Source organism: Nanorana parkeri, unplaced genomic scaffold (assembly GCF_000935625.1).
Source record: "Nanorana parkeri isolate BGI_ZX_2015 unplaced genomic scaffold, ASM93562v1 scaffold126, whole genome shotgun sequence".
NCBI lineage: Eukaryota > Metazoa > Chordata > Amphibia > Anura > Dicroglossidae > Nanorana > Nanorana parkeri.
Window position 1 is genome coordinate 790,499 of NW_017306394.1, and position 20,381 is coordinate 810,879.

General features: G+C 45.0%; 1 protein-coding gene across 2 annotated transcripts in view; it reads right to left on the minus strand.

Annotated features, from left to right (window-relative positions):
* Positions 1–20,381, minus strand: part of B3GNTL1 (UDP-GlcNAc:betaGal beta-1,3-N-acetylglucosaminyltransferase-like 1) — a 230,485-nt gene that overhangs the window by 18,328 nt on the left and 191,776 nt on the right. For both annotated transcript variants that reach the window (XM_018553646.1, XM_018553647.1), the window contains 3 exons: positions 18,607–18,702; positions 12,214–12,338; positions 2,991–3,126 (listed from right to left, as the gene is read on the minus strand). In XM_018553646.1, coding sequence (XP_018409148.1) covers positions 2,991–3,126; positions 12,214–12,338; positions 18,607–18,702 — 357 coding nt within the window. The remainder of the gene's footprint in view (positions 1–2,990; positions 3,127–12,213; positions 12,339–18,606; positions 18,703–20,381) is intronic.

A 20,381-nucleotide genomic window follows, 5' to 3' on the forward strand; every position in this document is an offset into this window, starting at 1 on the left:
GGAGGGGGGGTGTTAAGAGAGCTAGACTGAAATAATGGGAAAGGTGTGATAATGGAAATAGAACAGAGGAGGGGGAGGGTGGGTGAGGGAGAAGGATAAGCAGTGAGAATGAAGAGTCAGACGATTACATCACAGAGGTGGATAAGCTGATATAAGTACGGTGTGCATTCAGTGCATTATCTATGACAACTACATAAGGAGTTTGAACAATGCTGAATAATACTCTGATTTCTATGTGGTGTAGCATAGCCCTAGGGAGAAGACTGCCTCAGCAATCCTGCCAGTCTCATCCATCATGGCGGACACGTAGCCCCGGCTCACACCTGAACTGCTGCGGCACGGTGTGTGTGGTCCGACAGCTGGGGACATAATAACTTCCACATGCAGCATATTTGTGATCTTTATTAAAAGAAAACACTGAGGGGGCGACAAGATTATTCTCCCATCACCGCCATGTCTTCACATCTGGCCTGGTCCTGTTACGGCTGTAAACCTTCTTCTCACCTATATACTGTCCTCATCAGCTCGATGGTCCCAATCGATGCCTGTACTCCCTTCATTCCCCAGGAGCAGGCTGAGGAACTACAAGGCCCACAATGATGATGGGTTAGGCAAAGGCGAGCAGTAGCACATAAAATGGAGATTGGTCGTTTTTATGCCCAATTAACCACTATCATTGTGACACATCGGCCCTACAAATGTATTCACTATGGCGTCAGTTTCACTCAAAGCGTAAAATGTTGTTAGTTTTGGATGGGATGCAGAAGAGATTAATCTTTAGTTCGGTTTTTATTGCTATAAATGACCTACCCCTAAACTAAAGCCTCCCACAGGAGACCCACAGCAAGTAAAAACAGCACTGGACCCCAATCCCCTTCCCACCTACCTCTAAGCTGCACAGCATTGGCTTAGACAGCGGTGTCCAGAGATCCCCAGGTTATATAAATCACATCTTTCCTACATGGCAATTCTGTCCCCTGGTACGTGACCCAGAGATGGACTGCAGTGGCCAGACAAAAGGCCAAAAACAGCAACAAGCCTACAGTCCGCAATGTGGGTTCAGTACACAAAATGGCCGCTGCCGTGCTAAGAACCCGAAGGTACTGGACAATATTTCATTATATGCACTACCGGTCAAACGGTTTAAAACGCCCCAATTTTCCCAGTTTTTATTGAAATGTACGCAGTTTAATGTCTCAATGTACTCCACCCATCACAATTACAATTTCAACTCTATATTAAAAATACGAGCCCGGTTTCCCGCTTGTCCTTCTAATTTCCAGAAGGACTCATTAACAACCAGGTGGGCGAGTATCACGATGTAGAGATGAGATAAGGTATAAGCGGGGTGCAGGTACATGGGTGGACACAATCTGGAGGTGGGAGGGCGTTATATATCAAATGGACTGACAACCTGGGAAATTGGTGAAGGCCGATCTCCCAGGAGGCCGCAGCTTGGGAGCGTTCAGGAAGCTTTGATGCTGCTTCAGCTGATTTTGCCTTATTAGCTGCAGGGTTAAATACAACCTGTCATAGGAAAACATATGAGCAGGAATATCTGGTGAAGGACACTCACTGGAGCTGTCTAGGTGGCTGATGAGCTCCTGCTGCAGAGTAACATTCTCTAACAATGTTTAATGTTCAGTTATATTTTATTGTATGAAATAGACTTATATTACCTGTCTTATATCAGTTCAGGGCAGCAATCTCATGTCTATGGGAGGCCCCCGACTCTGCTTACCACTGTCAGGGACACCAGTTGATTGGGCTGACTGGGAAGCATGTCCCAATTGCTATTTAAATCCAAGAAAAGTGCTTCCAGCATTTTCTGCCAATGCCATTTACTCCCTGCCCAATCACATATGATATAATATAAAATAATGTATGATATCATCTCATATAATCTTTCATATATAATGTTAATTTAAAAGTAATTTCCAACATTCAGTATTTCATTGAAGCCCATTATGTTGCAGAGTCCTGAGTCTATTTGCGTTGCAGAGTCCAGAGCCCACTGCATTGCAGAGTTCTGACTACACTGCATTGCAGAGTCCAGAGCCCATTGCGTTGCAGAGCCCCGAGTCCATTGCGTTGCAGAGCCCCGTGTGCATTGCGTTGCAGAGCCCCGTGTGCATTGCGTTGCAGAGCCCCGAGTCCATTGTATTGCAGAGCCCCGAGTCCATTGCGTTGCAGATACTTTTCTTTGCCTTGCTGCCCTCCTTATGGAAAGTCCCTTGTAATGGTGTGGGTGCTCGCAGTGACTGATGGTGTCGCAAATATCAGCGAAATGTCACCAGCACACCAGAATCCTTTTAGGACAGCAGAATGTTCATTTATTTGAAGTTCCTTGTCATATAAGCAAGCGCTTTCAGGGCCACGCAGGGTCCCTTCATCAGGCTTAGCATTGCAGAGTCCTGAGTCCAGTACATTGCAGAGTCCTGAGCCCAGTGCATTGCAGAGTCCTGAGTCTACTGCGTTATTGCATTGAATATTTTTTTATTTGTTAGTTCCTTTACAGGCAGAAGGAGGGGGGAGGAGGTAATGGAGGCGGGAGGGTTGTGGGGGCCCATCAACAAAATGTTGCACAGGGCCCAATAATATTAAAGACAGCCCTGCATTTAGTGGCCAAACACAATTAAGCAGGCAGATCATGTGGCTGCTCGCTGGGGTCCATTGGGGGGGGGGGGGCGCAAAACTTTGTTCTGCCCCGGGGCATCCATAAGTTTGGTTACGTCACTGGTGATGTGCAATCTCTCTGCCCACAGACAGTTGGATTGTGCTTGCATGGCCAGTCACCATCAGATGTCTATAGGTATTCAATGCAAGGGCGTGTCTGATTGGATACAAATTGAACGTATTGTTCAGGTTTTGCCTTATATTACACAGTTTTGGTAAATCTAAAGCAAGATTGTAAGGAGATCTATATGTGCAGCTTGTCATTTATAATAAGAAAGTTATAGGAGAATGGTGATGTCACACATTGCACTAACCTTCTCTCTGTTATCAGGTGTCAGACTCCGGTACAGCTTCCTCCCTTGCTTTCCTGCGTTCCAGATAGTGAAAGACGGCCATTGCCGGAGGACTCTCTCTTCCAGGAACTTCACCCGATTCTTCCAGATAGTCTCCCTGACAGAGAAAGATGGGGAGCAGTGACAAATCTTGCGACAGAAGGGCTGTGTGTGGTGGTGTTGGGCTGGTGAACGGGATACATTTGTAACAACAGTAGAAAATAGATATTCCTAATACCGAGCAGATGACACTGAGTTTTATTATCAATCATGATCAGAACACATTTTTTAAAGTTTGGTGTCCTATGATCGGAGCTGAAATGATGAATACGTTCCGGTATCTTTAAAATCTTGTGCTTGCCCAGCTGCAACAACATTTTTATCCACATATATTAATTTCAACAGATCTATTTATTTCCGCATTTCTGGGATTGGACTTAGGCCTCGTTCTCACCAGATGCAGTGCGTTCCGGGCCGATTCTGGCCAGAACGCACTGCCTCGCATTGCGACCGGCTCACTTTTTTGTGGGGCGGGAGGGGGCGTGGCGCTCCATTGAAGTGAATGGCACAGTAGCCTCCCGCAATGCGATCGGCCACACGGGATCGCAAGGCACATTATGCCTGCGGTCCAGTGCGAACAAAATGCTGCAAGCACTATTTTGTTTGCACCGGACCGCAGGCATAATGTGCCTTCCGATCCTGTGCGGCCAATCACATTGCGGTCTGGAGGGCGTGGCTACGGTGCCATTCACTTTAATGGAGCACCACTCGTTTTTGCATACATCTACTGCTAGCAAGCTGTAGACATATGCAAGATATGAAGATTCTCGAGCGGCCGTGAAGGATCGTGGTGTGGGCGCATGCGCAGTAGTGATCTTTGGCCGGAAGAAGAGGAGAGACACAGTGTAAGTCAATGCACGTAGCCGGGAACGTGCGTGCGGACAGACACCGGGGACCCGAGATGTCTGTGCTGAATCAGTGACCGGCACCAGTGCTGGAAGGACTCCTGAAAAGAAGATGATCTGATCAAGAGGCATCATTCAAGGTAAGTCCTTACAGCAGCATTGGGGGGGGATGTGATTTTAATATCACTTTATTATCAATCTATTACATGTTGTGTCAGCTGATCTCCATCTGTTCCACATTTCACATTATGGGCGCCAAAGTTGCACTGAAATGTTGAAGCTATCCCTGTAATATGATATTTTCGACCCTAACTAACCATAAATAAGGAAGAAAATATAAAAATATCGCAATTCAAATTACAATTCTGAAGCCAGTTATATAGAAAGGTTGAATCTGATGGAAATGAGTCTCCCTTCAGCCTAATTAATGTAACAATCCCAATAGGTCTGCAAAGGTTCTCATGTATCCGGGTCATGGTATAGGGAGTAGTAGTTGGTCACATTCACCTGGACTTGTTCTATAATGTTGAAGACGTTTCGTAGCTTATCCTACGCTGCTTCTTCAGTTCCGATCAACAGTATTAATATAATTCTAATCAAAATTGGAAAAAGGAAAAGATCTGAAACATCTTCAACATTACGGAACAAGTCCAGCTGAATGTGACCGACGACCATCAGCAATACCGGGACCTGGATGGATTATCCCAAATCTTACCTATAAAACATAAAGAAATGTTTTCTTGACAGGCAGCCCTTTGATGTTTGCTGCATCACAGAGTAAACAAGATCCTGATTTCACCCTGCATGTGCACTGCCGGTTTACCCAGAATCCTCCTGTGCCAGGAACACTCGCTACCACGTCCCCTGGGGCTGGTACCTAAGATTAGAGTGCGGGTTAAGGAGGAGAAGCCGGTTCCCAGAGTCGCAGCCAGGACAGGTGCAGCCTGAGCAGTAGGAACTTGCCGTCTACACTCCAACAAGCCGCTGGGAAGTGGAGCTGCGAGAACAAGCCTTGCAGCGCTTGTTGTAACACTGTGAGAATAGTCTTTCTGTCTGAATCCCCGGAGCTCCTTCAGATCAAAACGAGAGCTGGAAATGTCACACCAGTCATCCATAGAAGAACAACTACCGGCAGGGTTCTCTGCCAAAACCATAAACGGGAAACAATGTGCGCTACTGTAAAATGGGAAACCGCTTGTCCAAATGAAAACGCAAGACCGCAGACAGAAAGGTTTCACTGACGTTATAAAAACAAAGATAATGCCCAATATTCACATATTTGAAGACGCTGGGAAGACATTTACAAAGGTTTCACCTAGACCATTGCAGGTCACCCTGCCGCGTTCCATAGAGGAAGGAAGATATCACACAGGTCCTAAACAACTGTCACCATTCCACCAGATAAAACGATCTGATCAGAATGCTTTGCTCTCCATATGATTGTGTAACTTTCCTTCCTTTTAGCCTATTTCACCATCACCTGTCTGGTTATAATGTCTTCTCGGTCCCCAAGAACTCCTCCATAGAAACTACTGTTTACATGTGCCGCACTGGTGATGGCCAACGAGCCTGTGACAGCCGTATGCAGTGTGGGATACATGGCTCTAGAATATTAGGTTGAGCTATACACACCAGCAGTTCTGGACAGCAGGGGAAAAAGGAAACGATTTGCATGGTTCCCGTTAATATCCTAAACTGAGAAATAATAGCCTCATTTTTAGGATTTTTGATGGAAGTGGAACAAGCAGCTCTATTGTGCTTTCATAACTGAATGAATACAAAAAAGGTAGGTTAACTGGCTTCTTCCAGATGGCTCTAGTAACCCACAGCAACCAACCACTACCTTTTACGAAGATTCCCAATTGGCTGCTAAGTTATTAAGGAAATCAGCCAAACGCAGTTTTAAATATCTATATGTGAACTGTCTTACCTTCAAAAAGTTTTTATAGTTGGGCTTGTGACCCAGCAACCCCTGCCAGGAAGCAAACTCATATTGGTGACTACACTTTTCTCCACCATAGTTACTCAATACAGCTTGGTCACCGGCCTACCCAGCCTTTCTGATCGGACAACAAAGTCAAACGCATCTCCGCAGCAAGATCTTCCCTTTGTTTTCTATAAGCAAGTTCCCGGTGTCAGCATTGAGCAATGTATTGGAACCTGATTAGTTCACAAAGCTGGTCTTCCCATTCCCAGGTCTCTTTTGCTGTATTTAAAATCCATTTATTTCATTTATAATGTATACTTTTCTGGATTAAAGATTGCTTTGATATGTGCCTGGGGTTCAGCTTTAAGCCTAAGGATCCAACTGGCCTTTATGTTACCTTGCCATGGTCTGCGATGTTTGTGAATGCCGAAAATGAAACACCAGGTATTGTGAGGGCAAAGTCCATGAGGTCTTCATGACCACGTGGACTTTGGCAGCTCAGATCCCATCTGTCAACAGCTGCTTCTCTGAATGACAAGTCCATAGTCAATGCTTGCCAGTACCATCTTTCCACCATCGGCTATTGATAAGTTAAAACAAACCCAAAGTCCTTTGCGTTGATTTTATATAAAGTCTGTAAACAACTTTCCTTTTTTTTTTTTGGCAGAGCTTTGCAAGAAACAACAGTTTGGAATTGTAGGTGATTGCCAGAATACTTTCCTTGTCATGGTCTGCAATATTTGTGAATGCCCATAAAGAAATACCAGGTATTGTGAGTTCAAAGTCCATGAGGTCTTCATGACCACATGGACTTTGGCAGCTCAGATCCCATCAACAGCTGCTTCTGTAAGTGACAAGTCCATAGTCAATGCTTGCCAATACGATTTATCCACCATCGGCTATTGATAAGTATAAAAATAAAAAGTCCTTTGCACTGATTTTATATAAAGTCTGTAAACAACTTTCCTAGTTTTTTTTTTTTTTTGCAGAGCTTTGCAAGAAACAACAGTTTGGAATTGTAGGTGATTGCCAGAATACTTTCCTCAAGAAGACTTTCACTGGGAGAAATTTGTGGACCACCATTGCGGCACCCTCAGCCCTTGTTTGGTGTTTTTGTTGGAGGACCAGAACACAACTGTCACCTGATTTGACTTGTTCGGCGATCTGCTTCCTTCCCTTTCCATCTTCATCTTTTAATCAAACGCTTTCTCCGAGGCTGCTAGAAGTTGCTTAACTGGCCCGTGTGGATCAAAAGCGGGAAAATAAAAATTAGCATTTGGCTGCTAATTAAAAAAGTCAATTGGCAACTTTCTCCTCCCTCATTAAGGTTATGTAATGAGCTTCTTAAATAATTCTGAAGATCTGTGACGAAAACAAGATGTGAAACCTGTATCCTACGAGGTATTGAGGAGGAATAAACGTATCGGGTCAAGACGAACTGTACATTACATTTTTTGAAGTGCGGAGTCGCTCTCACGTCTTCGCAGATCCCGGTATTTCAGGAGTCCTTTGTTGGGTGATTTCTTGAACTGCAGTCCCAAAAAAATTGTATTTCCAGATCAAAATATCAACGATCCAAAAAAGTCTCCTGCCAATCAAAGAATAGGCGACCGGTAAGTAGCAGCATTCTGACACAATCCACCAATGTTCCAAAATGAGAAGGTTTTGCGGGGAGAGTTGAACAATGGAGCTGCTGCCTGGAATGTTTATATCTCATAGAGATTTCGCAACTTCTGGAAACGTCACAACCAAACAAACAACCAATAGATGCGGACAAACAACCTGAGGAGACTGACAGATGACGAGCTCCGCCGTGCTGCCTTCTGGTTAAATATGACATTTAAGCCGCGTTATCTAAAGGCATTATCTAAAGAAATTAAATTTAGCGCAGAGGGAAAGATCTCCAGATGCAGCAGAACTACAACTTCCAGCAGGCCCCACTAGGGTTTGTTAGGCTTTGTCGTTCCACCACAAATGGAGTGACACCGAGGGCCATAGGGTGGGGGGTTAATTAGGCGGGTCGCTGTGGCATTAGTGGGGTTAAAGATTGAACTGGTTTTTGCAGAGTCATGTGGTGTGGTAGCTCCAGCATGTGAAATGGCCCCCAGCAGAATTCTCGCTCGCTTTAAAGAGATACGTCAATGAGCGGTATCTCAGTTGACACGTAAGATTACGTCTTGACATGCTCGCGGTTGCATAAAGAGTCATCTACAGCAGGATCTCCACAACCCCATATAGGACCCTCGATGACTCCAAAAAACACTCCAGCCTGAAAACGCCTGACAAAGGTAGAATAAAAAAAAAAAAGCTTCCAAATTGTGCACGGGGGCTCAGAAGTCTTGTCTCTCTGCCAGCCTGTGACTGGACAGTGCAAGGAAAGGCATCAGACTGATAAGCTCATCTCTCTGCTCCTATCAGCATGCCTACTGCCAGTATATAAACTGGCTTCTTGTGCTGCTTCTCCCTCCTAGACACTGAGCTCTGCTGCACGGGAACAGCAAAAGGCTGATACCAGGAATGAAGGTACTCACACTGCTTGGATTTAAAAAAAACACAAGAAAGAAGAACTATGGGCAAATAAAATCTTAACCCTTGCAGTGGGGCTACCCCCTGTACTGCAAGTGTTCATTTTATCTAGGGAGCTAAAATAACAGTTATATTCACCCGAACCGTGATCCCAGCTGACTGTTAGACTGGTCTCTTCAGTCTCCCTCTCTAGTGCTCTAAGGTCCTGTAAGTCGTCATATTCCCTACAGTGTATGGGCGGCGAGGGGCATACCATTACTGGAAAGGAGGATCATGGTTTGTGTCAGCATACCTCTGTCATTCTAGCTCCCTAGACAAAACTAGCACGTAACCCTTGCAGTGCAGCCCCTCTGCAAGGGTTAAGATTTGATTTCCCTGGAGTTGTTCTTTAATATGTGAGCCGCTTTAATTAGTGTCCCCTGATTTCAGCTTTAAGAACGGGGCCCATCGATTACCCAGGACCCAGGACCTCTGATGAGGCACGAGGCAGGCACAATTCCCCGGGAACCATTGTCTCTGGATAGGCACGAGGCAAGCACAGGACAGATGCATGTCCACATACAGGCCAGAAAGTGCAATGTCTTGGAGTGCAGCAGGCGAATGTCTACACCCCTGAAAATAAAAGGATGCAGCTTAGGAAAACATTGCTGCGCTCGACTCGCACTCCTCCAACAGGATGTTATACTTGGCACAGGCCGCATGTCTCATGTAAAGCCGACACGGATGGAGCTCGCTGGGAAGACGAGGCACGGGGGGCCAGTTCCAGAGGGGTCGGACGCAGGACGTGTAAAGTGTGCCGTACGCCTGTGACTGGAATTGTGTCAACGCTGACAGTCTCCACTATGTGAGCGCGAGCTACTGTCCGGCTCCTGCTTGGTCCAGGAACTAAGGAAATATACATGAGACATCGAGAACACGAACGTCGCACAAAAGACACCACCGACGATGATCCATGAAATGGCCAATAGAAATCCAATGTGGCAACAAGACTCAACTTATTGAGATCCTGAAACATTGTATCTTTTCCTGTAATAAACCCTCCGGGGCTCATCGCCTTCATAAGGGGAAGTTCAGCCTACCATGGAAAATATCAGCCGCTCGGTATAGTGTCAATTCCATGCACCTCTCTGAGGGCAGGTTCACACCATTTTCCAGACGAGATCTGGTCCGGAACATGTTGTGAACCTGCCCGCAGTTCCAGTGCATTCGAGACCATACAAAATGGGACCTGCAGTATTTTTCTGGTCTGGTATGGACTGCGCTGGTGTGAACAGAGTCCAGAAATAGCATAGGGATACATTAGGATGCATTTTGGGTCCGGAAACAATCTGGTGTGTTCTGGAGATGATCATGGATGTGGTGTGAATGGGCCCGGATGACTGATGCTGCAATGTAGGAGGCATTATGGGGTATATTTATATAAAGCAGTGAATGTGACATTCACTGAAGGTGTATCTTCCTGGCATGTGTTTTGAATTACAGTGGCTGATACGGCTGCTGTGAATATTTGGTGAATGTCACATTCACCGTTTTCGAACTGTGCCCCTATATATGAACTTGAGTGAAGAAACGTTGTGACGCCTTGATTACTATATGAGAAAGTTTTACAAAGTATCTCCTGAACTTAACAGATGGCAGAGCGTACCCACAGCCATTTGTTTTTTATTCTGGATGGAGTATGGAAGGGCTACGAATTCTGTTATGTTATATTGCTTTCTGTGTCCCAATCGGGAGATTTACCCCCTCTATGTGTCATGGTGACCACAGGTGAGGGAAAATCCAATGTTTTGAGTTGTCACTGGAACAGGAACAGAGGGGAAAACTTCCAATGGGGACACTTAATCTGCTGACAAGTAGAAGGGGAATTTTTCCTTACTTTGGAGAGATCACATCTCACTTCCTGTTATGTTTACAAGACAGGAAGTGAAGTTAAATCTCCCCAATGGAAAACATACGAAAAATACCAAAACATTTTTTCTATCTGGGTTCCATATTTTTAACCCTTCCTTGATCTATAGTTTTAGCTTTAGATATACTTTATCATTCTGTTCATAGCTCTACTAGAACTATGATAAAAAAAATATGGTGTGGATCGATATGGTAAATATCATAAAACAACTGCAGACAATTATATATGACCAAATGTTCATTTATTGAAGTTCCTTGTCATATAAACAAGCGCTTTCGGGTCCATACAGGGTCCCTTCATCACGCTTAGCATTGATCAGTTTAGTCAATGCTAAGCCTGATGAAGGGACCCTGTGTGGCACTGAAAGCGCTTGTTTATATGACAAGGAACTTCAATAAATGAACATTTGTTTATCCTAAGAAGGATTTTGTGCTGGTGACCTCTCTACACAATTGCTGATATTTGCGGCGCCAACCGCAGTCACTGCGAGCCCCCCCCACTTCAAGGGGTTTTTTGGTAAGGAGTGCGACAAGGAAAAGTATTACTTATATAACCCTCCCACCCTTCCCAAAAGCAATACAAAAATTGCGACTGTTCCCCACCAGACACCATGTAACGAGGAAAGATAATATCATGTGATCATAAAATAGAGAATCGGGACTCCTGTGTTAAAGCCCAGTTGCAGCCTCTCTATTTATCACTGTAATGCATCAGCCTATATTACACAGTAAAATATAATAAGCTAATTTCGGTGTATTTTTACATACTAAGTGCTGCAGCAAGGGTTAAAATACCCAATGTTAGCACAGAGGGGAGTCAAATCGCTGCTCTCACAAACAAGTAGTAGGCGGGTCTCCAGCCATCTGACACGCCCCCTGAACACTGCTCCAATCAACACTGCCGATCAGGGAGCTAGAGGCCTGATGATTGGAGCAGTGTGCAGGGGCAGTGCAATGCCTCTCATCAGTACAACATGCAAACCAATAACTATCACCTGTGCCCGACATAATAAAACATATTGACATAATGTAACAGAGGAAAAACAATTAGCAGTGTCTAGCATTTAAAGTAGGGATTCACCGATACCACTTTTTTAAGACCGAGTACCGATACTTTTGATCAAGTACTGGCAGATACCAATTACCGATACTTTTTGTTAAAGGGACAGGTCACATTTTTTCTAAAGCAATACAAACTAATGCTTTAAGGTCACTTTCTTAATATTATGATTCATGAGATGACGAGGGAGCATAACGCCGGCTTCCCGGCCAATCAGAATGCCGGGCGCTGCGTCATTACACCGCGCCCGGCTTCCGGATTTGCTAGCTTCCTGACCAATCGGGAAGCCGGGCAGCGCGTCATTGCACGCTACCCGGCTTCCTAATTGGCCGGGAAGTCGGCTCCATGCTCTCTCATCACAAGTGACGAGAGAGCATGGAGCTGTTTCCTGGCCAATCAGGAAACCGGGCAGCGTGTAATGATGCGCTGCCCGGCTTCCTGATACAGGAAGTACTCGTGCTAGGTATCGGAGCATTTAAGCGCGTACGAGTACTCACCCAAATACTCGGTATCGGCACTGATACTTATACTAGTATCGGTGAATCCCTAATTTAAAGTGAACCTGTCACACATTTGGGCAATCCAAACAATGCATAAGAGGAACAAATGTCTTAGCAGAGATGACTTTGAGTTTGGCCCTGTCCTTTCCTGCCTTCTTACAGGCAGCCTCACCATAGGAAGGCTCCAGAGGTGTGCCTGGAAGAAGTAGGTGTAACATTGACATTTAAAGGAAAAGCCTAGGTTTGCAAGTAACTTCAGCTGCCTCCATCCCTGGATCTAGATTTTATCCTCTGCTTATGTACGTTTTCATCCAATGTTCAGTTTAAATTGTCCTCGATACCCTCAGCTCACATATAACAAGGTAGGTCCCGCACTCACTCTGACACGGAGTGCGTCACGGCATGCTCGTGGTAGCGATACTGCAGGAGGCATTCATCTACGCGGTGCACTCCACCACCTTTTCTGAGGTGCTCGTAAAAATACAGTAAATCTTCGGGAGTCCCCTGAGAAAAGAATTTTATAAGTCACATTTTAAGTATATACAAGTGATACATCTCAGGAAATATAAATATGTCACATTATCCTAAACTCAGCCAAAGGAAAGGATTGCTCGTATGAAATGTAATAGCTGATCCTTCTCACACAAGGCGATGAGTGTCTATGGATGAGGCATAACACATGGGTAGCGACGACTGAATTAAGAGACTCCGCAGTTGGCAAGTTTTTGTCATATGCTGAATATTTCTTTTGTCACAGAAAATATTGCTCAGCAATGTGCACGATAAACCTGAACCGCGGGCCTAATAATGTAGACAATTATGCTGAACAGCCAATCAGCTAATCTTCAGAATATACTTTTCATGGGAACATTTATACGTTGTCAGGATATTTGCTCGGCTCTCTGGAGGAAATGACGGCATTTCAGAGAAGAGCCCGGAAAACCATGGAATGCCTTTATGTCCATTATCTTCCAATGGGGATGTATTGTGTTACATGTGACTTTCCACAAACAAATATATAAACAGTGCCAAGACAAGGTCCTCTCGCGTTACTATTAAAAATAGGTCTAAAGGTGCCCACACACCTTACAATTTATCTGCAGATTTTCTGTGGTCAGATGGAAAAGGTGCAACAGATTCCTCCATCTGCACTTAACTGTGTGGATGGAGTAATCTCCACCTGGGCCAATCTGTTGCACTTTTTCCATCTGACCACAGAAAATCTGCAGATAAATTGTAAGGTGTGTGGGCACCTTAACTCAGTGGCACCCACAATTTTTCATGTGGAGATCTACTTTTCAAGTGACAAGCTCAATGAGATTTACCAACAAAAAAAAAACACCTGCGTTAAGGGGCGTGGCGGTGCATTGAAGTCAATGGCACTGCAGCCACGCCCCCCGCCCGCAGTGTGATCGCCCCCACCCGGAACGCAGGCACAATGGTGCCTGTGTTCCGGTCCAGTGCGATCTGCAAAAATGCTGCAAGCATTCACACCACAAAGTCATCGTTCCAGAGTGTTCGGCCTCTAGAACGCACTGGAGCGCAAGCTGGCCGGCTACCTGCGAAAAATTAGCCGGATGGAAAATTGTCAGCGGAACAGTGACTGCAACCAATCAACTCCAGTCAATGTCCGGGTATTCTGACAGCAGCACACCCGCTGCTGTCAGAAAACAATGGCATGGAGGGAGGATTTCCTAGCCACACTGTTTAGCATGGATGGGGGAATGCGTTAGATTTATTTAGTTCAGCCTTCAAGATGAATGAAAAGAAATCTATATGGGCCAGCGTCAGACACTTCTGGGAGTATCCAATGCTTATGACCCCTGCAACTCCCCTCCCCTTCCCCCCTCTTCGCTGATACCTTCCTGCGACTCCTAGATCACTACAGGGCACAACACTACACGAAAGGGATTTTTAGAGGCTGGCGGTCTCTTTAAATGTGATAATTCAGGTTGAGAGTTAGCACAGAAAGAGGGGAAACATGCTAATAGTATTATTCTAAATCTGTCAGACACCTTGTGGAAACCAGTTTTACTTTGTAACCGTCCTAGTGCGAGTGGTAGAAGTGCAGGCACGCTGTATGACAAATTGTATGCAGTGTTTTTGTGCATGGCACAATTTAATGCAGATTAGGAAACAAAGGCTAATACAACATATTTCATGTTACGGCGAAGGACTACCAGTCCCAGCAGCCAGGTGCCAGCCGGATGAAAGGATATAGCATGTTCCCAATGTAACAGCTGAACTCTTGTCGCAGTGAATACATTATTATTCTGTAACGTCTGATACAAATTAAGTTTTCTTCCTCTCTCTCTTTTTTCCCACTGTCGCAGCAGGAAACTGAAGCCCACCGCCGACAATCTGTAAGGATGGGAGAGCCTGTGTGGGTGGGTTGTGAACAACGGTACCCAGCTCCTCCCAGTGTGTGGGAATCTCCTCTGTCAGTTTGGAAACCGTTTATATAAACCTGAACTTGATATTTCTCCCCCTCCCCACTCTGATACAACTTTAATTACATTGTCGCTCTGGTGCCAAAATGAGAAAAGACGCCCACTGTTATCCCTGACTTTCCCAGGGGGAGACGACCACATCAGTAACCAGCTATGAGGAGCGGTACAGCAGCCACGATTGCTGCTCTCTTCCCACGGACAATTAGTATGTGGTGACCTTGACGGAGCAAATCGAGAAATGGATTGCATGAGATCCGAACAAGGTCAGGTCCCAACAAGGTCATTTACAGACATGTCTCAGGTCAGACAGAACAAAGACGATGTGTACACTGTAGTATCCAAAATGAAAGACACTGTGCAGTTCAGAGGGGAGCTCTACCTCCACCTCATCTTAGTATGGAGTATCTGTTCTGGAGAAGGAGAGCAACCCCACAAGTGTAACCGGGCCTTCTAACAAAGAAAGGATCCGTCTTTATATAAACTTTAGCGTTCAATTAACTATTGTTCCCAGTGAGCTACGATCATCCATCAGGAGGAAGCTGAAAGGGGACCTGTCAGACAGAAGTATGGGTGCTGCTGCTGACGACTTGTTTCTGTAGATATACGTGCTCCACAGCTGTCACACATATTCTTGATGTGCCTATAGAGGCCTCCATGCTACACTTTTGTGTGTCTGTTCCAAGTCAGTGACTCACCCAACAGTGATGGGAGGATGAGGATGGCAGCTCAAAGCACAGACCTCAAATAAACAGTGAGGAATGGCAGATCCTATACTTTTATCCTGACAGCATTGCAGATACAAAAGGGGAACAGTTAAAGTGACAGCAAACCCTCCATTTTGTATCCCTTTCTGCTGCAGGTGTCACCACTTATATTGCATGCAGCTTATCCTACTGTTAAAGCTCCGTTCTCTTGTGGGGTCCCATGGAGACGCCTGTTCGTGCGTGCTCCCAACATGCACAGGCAGCTGGTGTGCGCTGGACTGGATGTGCATGCACAGTGGTCCATGGCAGCATGGAATGTAGTCCCGAGGAAGCGGGGTCAGGAGGACTTTCAAAGAAGTGATAAGTGCGCGCTCCCAGTTGGAGGTTCAGGGAAGCGGCACACAGGAACCCAGAGGGTAAAGTGTACATAAACCATAATCTCTCCTTTTTGCTCCCTTTTGGTCTGTTAAAGATACCATTCAAAGAGTTTTCTTATATTTGTGCAACAATACCTGTAGATCCTGCCAGAAATCCTGTGAGCTGATAACTTCCTGTGCTGCACTCTTATCAGTTACATTCTTTGCAGGCCTGTGCTATGTTATAGGGATGAGGAGAGGGGGAGGTGTCCTGTAGTCCTAACACATTTCCTATCCTTGGGCAACAATGCTGCTCCTCCATACGTACAGTACAGTGAGTGTTGTCACCCTAGGACAGGAAGTGTGTTCGTGGCAGGATCACCAGATAAAAATAAAGGAAACAAATGCAGCCACCTCATCTATGGACCGGCAAACTACAATATGGTTAGATGTGCTTTAATTCCCAAATATAGATTTTATTCTTGCAACAACAGCTGGTTTGGTGGTCATCTTTGTCCCTTTAATTTACTAAAAAGTGAAAACTGGAGTTCTTCCTGTATGAAGTCACTCTTCTTTTTCTCTTGTATACTATACTGTGAGCATTTCTAGAGCAGCATTCCGGTTGTGACTTGGCAGTGATCTGAAACAAATTAGGTTTGTAGGAGGACGATTTAGTGACACAGTCATATCTGACCCCTCACACATGGATTTCTGTTCCCCCCGCCAGTTGGATGGGCTCCCTGCTGATACTGGCCCGGCAACAGACTTTCCTTATCACAGCGGGGCCAGGGAAGGGGCCACATTACATAGAGATTGGCGTTTCTGGGTCAGAAAGGCTGAGAAAATCTGCTGGTCTTCCCTTATATAGTTGTAGAGGGACAAAGGGACAGAAATATTCCCTTATATGTTCACAGTGACAACATAATGGTCACAGTACCAGCAGCATTCTACACAACCTGTCCATTAGGAAGAACTTGTGTCTGATTGGCTGAAGCAGCAGTTGTTGGCGCTGGATGCGATAAGAACAGAAAGTGCATGAAATTAAATTCATAAAGCAATTCAACTGCACAATGTCAATGAGCCTTGAAGCACTGGCATCGATGCTGTTCTATTCATAACCTTATATTAGACTATAGGTGACATCACCAAGACTCTTTATATTCATGAGAACGCAGCCTATTCCATCACTAGAGACCAGTGACATCATGGAGACCCTTCATATTCATGAGAACGCAGCCTATTCCATCACTAGAGACCAGTGACATCATGGAGACCCTTCATATTCATGAGAACGCAGCCTATTCCATCACTAGAGACCAGTGACATCATGGAGACCCTTCATATTCATGAGAACGCAGCCTATTCCATCACTAGAGACCAGTGACATCATGGAGACCCTTCATATTCATGAGAACGCAGCCTATTCCATCACTAGAGACCAGTGACATCATGGAGACCCTTCATATTCATGAGAACGCAGCCTATTCCATCACTAGAGACCAGTGACATCATGGAGACCCTTCATATTCATGAGAACGCAGCCTATTCCATCACTAGAGACCAGTGACATCATGGAGACCCTTCATATTCATGAGAACGCAGCCTATTCCATCACTAGAGACCAGTGACATCATGGAGACCCTTCATATTCATGAGAACGCAGCCTATTCCATCACTAGAGACCAGTGACATCATGGAGACCCTTCATATTCATGAGAACGCAGCCTATTCCATCACTAGAGACCAGTGACATCATGGAGACCCTTCATATTCATGAGAACGCAGCCTATTCCATCACTAGAGACCAGTGACATCATGGAGACCCTTCATATTCATGAGAACGCAGCCTATTCCATCACTAGAGACCAGTGACATCATGGAGACCCTTCATATTCATGAGAACGCAGCCTATTCCATCACTAGAGACCAGTGACATCATGGAGACCCTTCATATTCATGAGAACGCAGCCTATTCCATCACTAGAGACCAGTGACATCATGGAGACCCTTCATATTCATGAGAACGCAGCCTATTCCATCACTAGAGACCAGTGACATCATGGAGACCCTTCATATTCATGAGAACGCAGCCTATTCCATCACTAGAGACCAGTGACATCATGGAGACCCTTCATATTCATGAGAACGCAGCCTATTCCATCACTAGAGACCAGTGACATCATGGAGACCCTTCATATTCATGAGAACGCAGCCTATTCCATCACTAGAGACCAGTGACATCATGGAGACCCTTCATATTCATGAGAACGCAGCCTATTCCATCACTAGAGACCAGTGACATCATGGAGACCCTTCATATTCATGAGAACGCAGCCTATTCCATCACTAGAGACCAGTGACATCATGGAGACCCTTCATATTCATGAGAACGCAGCCTATTCCATCACTAGAGACCAGTGACATCATGGAGACCCTTCATATTCATGAGAACGCAGCCTATTCCATCACTAGAGACCAGTGACATCATGGAGACCCTTCATATTCATGAGAACGCAGCCTATTCCATCACTAGAGACCAGTGACATCATGGAGACCCTTCATATTCATGAGAACGCAGCCTATTCCATCACTAGAGACCAGTGACATCATGGAGACCCTTCATATTCATGAGAACGCAGCCTATTCCATCACTAGAGACCAGTGACATCATGGAGACCCTTCATATTCATGAGAACGCAGCCTATTCCATCACTAGAGACCAGTGACATCATGGAGACCCTTCATATTCATGAGAACGCAGCCTATTCCATCACTAGAGACCAGTGACATCATGGAGACCCTTCATATTCATGAGAACGCAGCCTATTCCATCACTAGAGACCAGTGACATCATGGAGACCCTTCATATTCATGAGAACGCAGCCTATTCCATCACTAGAGACCAGTGACATCATGGAGACCCTTCATATTCATGAGAACGCAGCCTATTCCATCACTAGAGACCAGTGACATCATGGAGACCCTTCATATTCATGAGAACGCAGCCTATTCCATCACTAGAGACCAGTGACATCATGGAGACCCTTCATATTCATGAGAACGCAGCCTATCCCATCACTAGAGAGAGACCAGTGACATCACTGAGACCCATTGGTTTACAAAAGGGAAAACCTCCAGAAGTAGGAACCTTCTTGACCTGTGAGGGGATGTTATATGTACTATCCACTGACAAAACAGTCAGCATTTGAATCACGATGTCAGTTGCATTGATAACATTGGCTATGGGAGCTTTTTCTCTTACCTGCCCATCTTCAACAAACTGTCCCACATAGCAGAACCACTCCTTGGAGCAGAACCAGGTTGGCATGATGACGGTTGGCCCATGAGATGTGAACACCTAAAAAGGGAACACAAAATTGTTATTTTTCTTAGGCTTTGCACATAAACATTATCCTGGGGAGGGGAAAAATCAAACTTAACGTGCTTACAGTGTTCCATCTCATGTTTAGTTTACTCATTTGTATTGAGATTGTAGTCCCATCACAGGAGCTAGCTTGGAGCGGTGACTACTTTACAACACACGCAGGGACCATGGGGAACAAAAATAGCCCCCCTCCAGAAGGAAGGACAGTGTCAGCACAAATTCAGAGATGATTTGAGGATCTACATCCGAGTGATACACACAAATAAAATACACTTTTTAAAAAATAATTAAGGTACTTCAATGCATTTTCAAGATGTAACTCCTGAGTTTAGTGTCACTTTAATAGATGAAGGAGCCTGTGCATATGAGAAGTGGAGCACTGTGACCACACATTGTTAAGCTGCTCATTCTCTGAGGGGGAGCACTGTTTTGTGGTACACCGTATTTGAGCATCACTGAATACCAGTTTGTTGTGTTGAACATTTATTAAACACCGTCTTTGTTACCAAGTATTCACTACTGGGGTAGAATATGTATCTTCTGGATTTTCTTCCATGGTTTACTGGATTCGGATGATGGAATTCCTTGATGGACACTATTATGTGATAATGGATATGCATATTCAATTTGCACCTCCAATTTGTATATTGTTAGCACTGTCTTCACTGTATCATAAGATTTGTATTTAGATATCAATATGTATAACTGGACAGCAGTGAAAGCTCCCATAACCCCCCTCAGCACAAGTTTATTGTACCTATACAGTAACTTCCTAGTATTATTGTTATACAGGATTTATATAGCGCCAACGGTTTGCGCAGAGCTTTACAATATAAGGAAGACATTACAATACAATTCAAGACAAGATGGTAAGGAGGGCCCTGCCTGTGAGAGCTTGCAATCTAAAAAGGAGGGGGAAGTGATACACGAGGAGGTAGCTGTATAGCTTGAAACAGCAATATTTATTCCTTGACAAGAAAACCCCCCAAAACAATTGAGCATTACAACCTAAATGTTTTCAGCGCAGCCACATCTGAAGACAATTCATTTCTGTAATCAAAACAAAACCAGTAACATGAAACATCTGCAAGTTATTCCAGGCAGAAGCACAAACCGCAATCATGTCTGTGTTTCTTATGAGAAGATGGACATTACGCCTTTCAATCATGTTTTTGATCAGCCTTTCTCATCCAGGTTACCATGGCACCCTGGAGTACCTTCTGGAGTTTGTCGGGGGGTGCCTTCAGATTTTTGCACAGCCTCATGCATTTCCATGGTGCAGGTGAGCTGGACACGAGCACCATTATTATTATTATACAGGATTTATAGAGCACCAACAGTTTGCACCACGCTTGGAAGCACATAATGCTAACCCTGGGCAGGCTGCATCCAGGACCTCCCCCAGCATTCGGAAGAGGATAGAAGTCCACCTCCGTCCAGACCTGCTGCGCCTCCAGCCCTCTGCCATGCTGCCACAGCCACACTGTGGCAGAGATTATAAGGTAAGACTCTGATGTTAAGGGATGACTGAGGACTCTGATGTGAAGAGGGGTTCCCGATATGAAAGGGGGGCTCTTGATGGAAAGGGAAGCTCTGATATGACAAAGGGGGGGGGGGGGGGTTTTAATTTTTTTTTTAGATTTTTTTTTTTT